Source organism: Nomascus leucogenys, unplaced genomic scaffold (assembly GCF_006542625.1).
Source record: "Nomascus leucogenys isolate Asia unplaced genomic scaffold, Asia_NLE_v1 000074F_53358_qpd_obj, whole genome shotgun sequence".
NCBI lineage: Eukaryota > Metazoa > Chordata > Mammalia > Primates > Hylobatidae > Nomascus > Nomascus leucogenys.
This window is the reverse complement of record NW_022096856.1, coordinates 1-10,251: the sequence shown is the minus strand read 5'-3', so window position 1 is coordinate 10,251 and position 10,251 is coordinate 1. Positions and strand designations below refer to the sequence as shown.

The 10,251-nt window shown below is 38.7% G+C and overlaps 1 protein-coding gene across 1 annotated transcript; it reads right to left on the bottom strand.

The window, feature by feature from the left end:
- Positions 1–1,433: 1,433 nt before the first annotated feature.
- Positions 1,434–10,065, bottom strand: LOC115834070 (WD repeat-containing protein 44-like; the record flags this gene model as incomplete). Its single annotated transcript, XM_030808851.1, has 6 exons — positions 1,434–2,491; positions 6,953–7,087; positions 7,759–7,886; positions 8,766–8,881; positions 9,091–9,192; positions 9,874–10,065. Coding segments are annotated over 6 exons (768 nt in total), but the record flags the coding sequence as incomplete, so codon positions are not given.
- Between the last annotated feature and the right edge of the window lie 186 nt (positions 10,066–10,251).

Here is a 10,251-nt window from a genome sequence, read left to right as displayed (position 1 = left end):
GTCTGGGAGAGTACTCAGGGATTTGCGAGAGGCAGTAAGAAATGTACATCTGTTGAGTATACCTACTGGTTAGGCACCAAGCTTTACACATACATGATTTCTTAGCAAATCTTTGCAATTTAAGTTAGGTATTCCCATATTACAGATAAGGAAGTAGTAGTAATGTAGGATAAATAACTTGCCCAAGCAATGTGCTAACGGGAAGGAAGCAAATCCAAGTTTACCTGACTCTAAAACCTGTGATCTTTTTTTTTTTATAATACCATATCACTCGTTATAGAGAATATCTAATACTCATTTTAAAGAGAAATAGTGTTCAATTTTTTGGTATATATTTTGATGCTACCTTATTTTAAATTCAGTGTATGCATATAGCAATAACAAGTGTCAGTATTATGCTTTTTTTTTTTTTTTGAGACAGAGTTTTGCTCTTGCTGCCCAGGCTGGAGTGCAATGGTGCGATCTTGGCTCACCGCAACCTCTGCCTCCTGGGTCCAAGCGATTATCCTGCCTCAGCCTCCCGAGTAGCTGGGATTACAGGTGCCCGCCACCACGCCCAGCTAATTTTTTGTATTCTTAGTAGAGACGGGGTTTCACCATGTTGGCCAGGCTGATCTTGAACTCCTGACCTCAGGTGATCTACCTGTCTCGGCCTCCCAAAATGCTGGGATTATAGGCATGAGCCACCATGCCCGGCCAGTATTATGCTTTTAAGCTTGCATCCCAACTCGTTTTGTCTTTTTGGTCAAGTAACCATATAAAACCTATCAGGAGATAGTCATATAATAATACCCTGATTATCTGCAGTTAAAACAATCAACACCACAGCCGACTACAAGTTCTCAGGCAGAAGTCAGTGAAAGCCAAGCTGCCTCAAAGAGCTGAAGACATCAAGTTTAAAAAAGAAACACGGGATCAATCACAATGCCACCCAGACCTTGAGATTAAAGAAACTGTGCCTGGTTTTTAGAAAGTGAATGGCATAACAATTCAGACAGGGAGAGTACAGGAGAGTGAGGAAGCCAAAGTAACCAAAGAGAGATGAGGAGAGGGGAGGGGGAAGGGGAGAGGGAGAAAGCACAGGACTGGCAAGAAAAAAGCAACAAACAATATGTAATTTACTAGAAAGCCTAGAACACTCTAGGAGCATGCTAATCAACAAGGATATGTCTGTGGCTCCCCAACTTCTCACTTACGTGCTGAAAACAAATGCAGTAAAGAACATATAAGCATATAGATGAATTCTTAGCAGTGTTCAATTTAAAGCTAGAATTTAAAAAATTTTAAGGCATGTAACTAATGCATTATAATTTAGGGATCTAAAATCTGGTCTTCTGTTGCTAAAATTTAAATGATTAAAACAAGAGTTTATTTTTCTTGCATTCCTTGATTTACTGAAGTCAATTAAAAATAAAGCCATGTTTAAACAAGTGTTGGAGACCAACTTTTAATAATACATATTTAATTTTCAGAAACATATGCTAACCATCAACAACATGATCAGGGTTTCATTGCCCCAGATGTTATTTCATTGGTACATTATATTGATATTTACAAAGGCTTTCAAATTCAACAACACAAAACAAAACAGCTTAATTTTTAAAAACTACAATGCTTTAAAAAAATGTAAACAGTTTCATTTTTACATTATTGTAAAAAAGAAGACTCACTCCTTAATGTGGCTTAATTTTTTTTAAGTGAGCAAAGCCTGGTGCTCATGGATAAAGAATGAAAATAATTCTTTACATAGAAACATTGTGCTCCAGTGTGGCAAAGAAAAAAAAAATTATATGTACACATATAAAGAAAAGAATCTTAAGCCCACAATTTAGACCACAAAAAAATCTTGTCCCCAAATTGAGAAATTTATAAAAACCATTTACATATGGTTGTTGACCTATTGGAAACCTATATAACATTTTCAAAACAATAACTCAGTCAAAAGATACCACTTTTATTAAAAATGAAATTTTGTGCAAAAAAAAATTGTTTAAGCTAGAAACAAGACTATCCCCCCTAGTAAGAGGCCAAAAGAGCCACTGAAATAATTTAACTCTGTTAGATTTAATGCATGTAACCAAAAGGCACATACATGTGATTAATATATTAATATCTTTTCATGCAGAAACTTGTGCATGTTCATAATTATACAACGAAAACACAAACATAACAAAACATAAAGCCTAATGTTTGGCAATGTTATTCTAGCCATATTCCTTTCTACTCTATCGGCCCAGGGTTTCCTAGATCATTAACACTGCCTCTCAAAAAATATATTATATTTGAACAACTTTCAATAAAAATTTAAAAAGTATGTTAGCCTGGAACACTATATTTTTTCAGTTCTGATACATATAGAAACTTACTGATATGTTTATTTTAAATGCCATTTCAAATTAAGATACATTTTTTCTTTTATTAACAAACACTTTGATTGCTCCAGTGAAGTCAGCAGAGAGAAGAACTTCTGTGTTATCTGTCTTCGTAATACCTTAAAAGTAAAAAAAAAAGTTTTAAGTTGATTTTTAAAGGAATATGAAGCCTGCTGCCACAATTATCCCATGCCCATGACCCTCCACCTTCAGGGGAGAAGATCATCTCCCCACCTTTTCAGTCTCCTTTTCTGGGTGGCTCCTGTAATTCTTTCATTCTGCTGAATCTCTCCTCTGCTCTGAGGCTCACTTTCACTTACCTTGTCCTAGCTGGTCTTTCCCTGGCTTGAGGATATTACAGTCTCTTGGGGCCTGGATGCTTGGACTTATTCCTAGGCAGCCTAGGCATCTAAGTTATCTAATGCTTCATTGCATGGCAAGAAGCTAGTGTGTCATTCAGCCCCAGGACTGGAGTGCTGGCAGAATGGGATCAGCTGGGCAAGTCTGTTGCTAACAGGGGTGTCTAGCGAGGTTGCCAGTAAGGTTTATTGTATAGCAGACATACTGAAACTGCCATGAAATGAAGTACACATGTTTGCTGTGTGAATGCTGACAGCACCTTTTGCCATATGGTCCTTACTGAAAAGCTATGTAACTATGCTGAATGGCATAAATGCTTACCTCTTACATTTGCCAGTTGCATAAAAGCATTTAATAAAAATATTCAGTGTTAACTAACTTATTATACATAGGTGAGAATTGAGATTTTAATTTGAGATTTAAAAAAGAAGAAATAATCCAAACTTTAATTGGAAAGTTGTGGACAGGATGAGTCACACAAAATGGTTTCACTTAGATGTGCTAAAAACATATCCTAAGCCTTTGAACATTCCTTTACCACCCTTTTGGCATATCTCATAGCAGTGCTGTACAGTAGTAGCAGCAGCAAAGGACTTAGGAATATGAGAAAGGATAGAGAAGAAAATAATTCACCATACATATAAAATGCTTTGTAAGACACAATAATAATGAAAATGATAACAATAATGCCTACTATATGCCAGGCATTTTGCTAGGCACTTTTACACGTACAAGTATATATATATATATATATATATATATATATATATATATACACACACACACACATATATATACACACATATATATATATACACATATATATATACACATATATATATATATATACAAATATATATATATTTTAGATAGAGTCTCACTCTGTTGCACAGGCTGGAATGCAGTGGCACCATCACAGCTTACTTGTAACCTCATACTCCTGGGTTCAAAGGATCCTTCCACCTCAGCCTCCCTACAGGCATGCGCCACTGTGCCCGGCTAATTATTTAATTTTTTTGTGAAGACAGGGTCTTGCTATGTTGTCCAGGCTGGTCTCAAACTCCTGGTCTCAGGTGATCCTCCTGCCTTGGCCTGAGCCACCATGCCCAGCCTATACATGTCATATCTAATTCTTACTGAAACCCTATAAACTAGGTTATCATCATTATTTTACACATAAAGAAAATTGAGGCTCGAATTGCCAAATACGTCAGGAACAGAGAGAGAGGGCAATTGAATATATTTTGTGATCCCACATTTTGGGTTTAAGAGAGCTTATTCTTAGACTACACCTACATGGGTACAAAATGACAAACACAAATCTGAGTACAATCCACTAAAATTTGTGCCTCTTAAAAAAGGACCCAGTTAGTTAACTGAACCTTGTTAATGTGGTATATTTTTGAGAAGTTAAAGAAAACCCGTACTTTTTACTTTTCCTCAAATTGTTTTAAAAGCTAGAATTTCCTGTGGAATATGCAGGGGAAGTATATAGAATATAAAAAGGTAGCACTGGGAAAAAAGAAAAGAATAAAAAAAAAAAGGCCAGGTGTGATGTCTCATGCCTGTAATCCAAGCACTTTGGCCAAAGTAGGACTAACCTTTTTGAGGCTGGAAGTTTGAGACCAGCCTGGGCAACATAATGAGAACTCATCTCTATCAAAAAGCAAAAAAAAAAAAACAAAAAAAAAAACCAAAAAAAAAATTAGCCAGGCATGGTAGTACGTGTAGTCCTAGCTACTGGGGACACTAAGGCAGGAAGATTGCTTGAGCACAGGAGTTCAAGTTGCAGTGAGCTATGATTGTACCACTGCACTCTAGCCAGGGCAACAGAGCGACACCACGTCATTCATTCATAAGTTAAAAAAAAAGAAAAAACGTAAATGACTTAAGTTAGAAGACAGAAGCTGGATGTGATTCTGAGAAGGAAAGAAAAAGAAAACAGAAAGCAGTTAAACAGGCATTTAGTAAAGGTTAATCATTCTAACTTGGTTTATTTTTGTATCTTGTACTGAAAGAAATGCTAGACTGAAGTTCATCTTTGTTATCAAAATTTTTCTTCACAGACAGAAGGAATAGTGTCGTGAGTGGAGTAGATAGTCCAAATAATACTACAAAAAATTACTTGAGATTAAAGTACTTGATAACTTTTTAGCATTCAAATACTTTAGAAGCACTCTTTGTACACTGTATCTATTCCTGTGGCTTTATGACCTGTTTGTAATCTGTAGCATGAGACAATACAATCAATAAACTATTATGCAATCGATTTAAAAATTAAAAAAAATTATATACATATTTTTTGAGTTGGGTGTCCTTCTATGTTGCCCGGGCTGGTCTTCTATATTGCCCGGGTTCAAGAACTCCTGCCTCAGCCTCCCAAGTACCCAGGATTACAGGTACACACCACAACACCTGCCATATATATATATATATTTTTTAGACAAGAGTCTTGCTGTGTCACCCAGACTGGAGTACAGTGGCACAATCTCAGCCCACTGAAAACTCCACCTTCCCGAGTTTAAGCACTTCTCCTGCCTCAGCCTCCTGGGATTACAGAGGTGCGCAACCATACCTGGCTACTCTTTGTATTTTTAGTAGAGACGGGTTTCAACATGTTGGCCAGGCTAGTCTTGAACTCCTGACCTCAAGCAATCTGCTCACCTTGGTCTTTTTTTTTTTTTTTTTGAGATGGAATCTTGCTCTGTCACCAGGCTGGAGTGCAGTGGCGCGATCTCGGCTCACTGCAACCTCTGCCTCCCTGGTTCAAGCGATTCTCCAGCCTCAGCCTCCTGAGTAGCTGGGACTACAGGCATGCACCACCACGCCCAGCTAATTTTTGCAGTTTTTTAGTAGAGACGGGGTTTCACCATGTTGACTAGGATAGTCTCGAACTCTCAACCTCATAATCCGCCTGCCTCGGTCTCCCAAAGTGCTGGGATTACAAGCGTGAGCCACCGTGCCCGGCCCAGATTTTTATATAACTGATTGGCACTCAGTATTACTTGTTGACAGTTTCTTCTCCCTTCCTAATATGAGCACTGTATATAATTGGAATTAATACTCATTCTCAAAGCATATACGCTACAAATGGCAATAAATTACAAACTTGTAAATAGCCACCTATCTCAAGAAGCTGTTAACTTGTGGCAAGTAGAAAAATTAGCCCTGCTTCATTTGGGTTTAATTCATTTAGTCAGCACATGTTCATTAAGCACCTACTATGTGTAGGCAAGCACTGTGTGAGACACTGGCAATACAGCAATAAATAAGACATGAAAAGTCTCTGTCTTCCAGAGATTACGGACTAGTAGAAGAGACAGGTAATAAAGAAGTTTTACATTTGCATATATTGTTTGCACTTCTCTAAAGAGAATGGTTACCCATAGTTATGAACATCCAAATTTCTCTTTTTTTTTTTTTTTGAGACGGAGCCTTGCTCTGTCGCCCAGGCTGGAGTGCAGTGGCGCGATCTCGGCTCACTGCAAGCTCCGCCTCCCAGGTTCACGCCATTCTCCTGCCTCAGCATCCCGAGTAGCTAGGATTACAGGCGCCCGCCCCACGCCCGGCTAATTTTTCATATTTTCAGTAGAGACGGGGTTTCACCGTGTTAGCCAGGATGGTCTTGTTCTCCTGACCTCGTGATCCATCTGCCTTGGCCTCCCAAAGTGCCGGGATTACAGGTGTGAGCCACTGCACCAGGCCCAAATTTCTCATTTTTAATTCTCAGGCGAATTTAAAACAGGTAAAACTTTGAGGAAATATATTACTGAAAAGTTCAGGAATGGATATCTGACAACCATTAAGTTGCAAACAAGAAATATTCTTTGGTGGCTCACGCCTGTAATCCCAGCACTTTGGGAGGCTGAGGTGGGTGGATTGCTTGAGCCCAGAAGTTTGAGACGAGCCTGGGCAACATGGTGAAACCCCATCTCTACAAAAAATACAAAAATTAGCTGGGCATGGTGGCGTAGGCCCGTAGTCCCAGCTACTCGGGAGGCTGACATGGAAGGATCACCTGAGTCCAGGGTGGTTGAGGCTGCAGTGAGCTGTGACTGCGTCACTGCACTCCAGCCTGGGTGACAGAGCAAGACCCTGTCTTAAGAAAAAAGAAAAAAGAAATATTCTTTATACTAGTGAAAACCTCATTATACTCATATGAGATAAATGAGGCTACTAAGTGCTGACTAGAAAAAAATATAGGACAAGTAAAGATTTACCAGAAGGTGTGGCATCCAAAACTTCAGCATCTTCACTTTTCTCATTCCCTTCTGATTTTTCAGATTGCACATCCAAAGATAACATCAAACTTGGGTTTGGTGCAAAGATGGCTGATGTAACAACTGCATTGTGGGCTGCGGAAAAAATTTACTTCAGGATAACTGACAAATTGGATACCAAGACAAACACGATACTGTATGTTATATGCCAAATATCCTTAAAAACTAACATAGAAGTAACTAAGAGTGATTTAAAACCCAAAAACTTTTCTAAAAAAAATCACATATAAGTTCTGAAATTCCCTGACTTCTCAAATTTTAGACCAAAGTTCTTCCTTAGTATAGATAAAACAAGCAAAGCCAAATGCAAGGCACTTTATCATTGTCAAACTGCCTCTCTAAAATAATGCCTAAATGAATTTACTTCTTTTTTTTTGTCTTTTTTTTTAGACGGAATCTCACTCTATTGCCCAGGCTGGAGTGCAGTGGTGCCATCTCGGCTCACTGCAACCTCCGCCTCCCGGGTTCCAGCGATTCTCCTGCCTCAGCCTCCTGAGTAGCTGGGACTACAGACGTGCACTACCACGCCCGGCTAATTTTTTTTGTATTTTTAGTAGAGACAGAGTTTCACTGTGTTAGCCAGGATGGTCTCGATCTCCTGACCTTGCGATACGCCCGTCTTGGCCTCCCAAAGTGCTGGGATTACAGGCATGAGCCACTGTGCCCGGTCATGAATTTACTTCTAGTACATATCCACTTTAATTTGATTCTCTTATAAGACACACAAAAGCCAAGTATGTACTTACCTTTAATACCTTCCCAGAAGTCATTACGATCTCTCCTGACTGAAGTAAACTTGCTTAGGTCATGGTAAGTACTCCAGATATAAACATACTTATCTTCTGAACCACTAACGAGGTAAGTAAAATCATGGCTGAATTTGGGGGAGAAAGGAAAAGCAAATAAAATGTGTGTGTATATATGTTTAAAGGTTTCCTTTATCAGTGCTTCCTACTTTGTGATACCTAAAATAACGCCTGAAGGAGCCTGTTGAATATGTAGACTCATGGTCTCATTCTAGATGTTCTAAATGTGTACATGGGATGTAGTGGCCTGGCACTTGTATTTGCATCAAAGCTCTAAGTAACTGTGATGTTAGTTAATCCACGTTGGGAGGAATGATGATTTAAGGTGTGAAAGACAGAAGCAGAATACTTTACCAATTGAATTAATTACTGTATAATTCAAGAAAAAAAGAACTGGTAAGAAAAGGGCAAAAGAAGAGGGCTAGAAAGAAGAAAAGGTAGCTAACCCTATTTCAGGAGAGTGTCCAGAACCCAAATTAGAAATTTAAATAATAATGACATGTAAAGTTTTGAATACAAGACACTGTGCTGTGGGGTGTTAAAATGCTTTCTTAGAGTCCTAAAAGGTTCCTTCCTTTCCTAAAAGGTTCAAGACAATGGGGCGGGGAGGGGAGTGGCGAGATGAGATGTAAGCCCCCTCTTAAAAGCGTAAACAAAGGTACAAAAGCAAAAACTCTAGAGATGACAGTCTTCTAATCTTGGCTCTACAACTATGACTTCAGGCCAATCACTTAATTTTCTGAGTCTTGGTTTGTTCATTTGCAGAACAGGGTCAATTCGAATTCTATATACTATATAGGTGGACAAGGTAAGTATTGCATGATGATAAACTACTACTTGCAAAAGTGAAAAGAACCCCATTAAACATAAGGCATAGACCAATGGAAAAATGGAATTAGGGGAGAAATGTCCTGATCTCTTTTGGGAACATCTCATTGCCAATTTACCTGAAACTTGCTTTGATCTGGCTGCTGCTATTGACGTAACCCTTATACTTCATGGATAGTGACAAATCTCTCAAATCATATAGTCTGATTCTGGAGTCATTTGAGGTTACCAGTATCTAAAAGTAGATCAAATGAAAAGTTAAAAATATCATCTTTTAGTACAAGCTAAGCTACAACCCAAAAAGGGTGTTACACACGTACACCTCAAAACTAGAAGAAAAGCGGTATTCCACAAGAAAGAGAATACATTTTTTTGCCAAGATATTAAGAACTTTCAAGAATCTACATATAGTATGGAGAGAGATGGTTTTGAATACTGTAGTACCTTATTTTCTCCAGGTAAAGGCTCAATGCCAGTAATTTTTCTTCCAACCTTGTTGCGCCCTCTAGTAGATCGGACATGTATTTGTGTATGGTATTTCAAATGCTAAAAATAAATCATACATTTAAGATATTAGAATTAGGAGCATGTGTGGTGGCTCGTATCTGTAACTCTAGCTACTCAGGAGGCTGAGGCAGGAGGACTGCTTGATCTCAAGAGTTCGAGGCCGTAGTGAGCAATAATTGCACCACTACGCTCTAACTTGGGTGACAGAATGAGACTTTGTCTCTATAAAAAAATTCTTTTTGCTTGGGCGTGGTGGCTCACGCCTGTAATCCCAGCACTTTGGTAGGCTGAGGCAGGTTAATCACTTGAAGTCAGGAGTTCGAGACCAGCCTGGCCAACATGGTGAAATCCCATCTCTACCAAAAAATACAAAAATTAGCTGAGTGTGGTGGCACGTGCCTATAGTCCCAGCTACTCAGGAGGCTGAGGCACAAGAATCACTTGAATCCAGGAGGTGGAGTTGTAGTGAGCCGAGATCGCTCCATTGCACTCCATCCTGGGCAACAGAGTGAGACTCCATCTCAAAAAATTTTTTTTAAAATTAGAATTAGAAGACATCTCAAAAGTCATCTGTTCCAACTCTTAAGACAGACATGGTATTATTTGTCTCTATTTAGAGAAAATACAGTTAAAGCCCAGAGGGGATAAACAACTTGTCCAAAACCATGGAAGTGTTTACTAAGTATACAATTATATAATTTACAAAAAACAATCATTTACCTCTGTATCATAGAAAATACATCTGCCATCATATGTCCCAATCACTGCGTATTTGCCATTCTGACAGAAATTTGCAGCTGTGATCAATTTAGTCTGACCATCTACTTCATTCCACAAAGCCACTTTTTTGTCAGGTATGTTCCAAAGGCGGAGCTTTCCATCCAAAGACCCACTTAGAAAATACCTGTCATCCTAAAGAGGTGGCAAAAGAGAAAGTTTTCATTTTACCACATCAAGAAAAAACTCATTAGCAAATCAAATCAGTAAGTCTATTAGAATAGTTTAAAAATGTAGATTTCAGGGCCAGGCGCGGTGGCTCACGCCTGTAATCCTAGCACTTTGGGGGAGGCCAAGACAGTGGATCACAAGGTCAAGAGA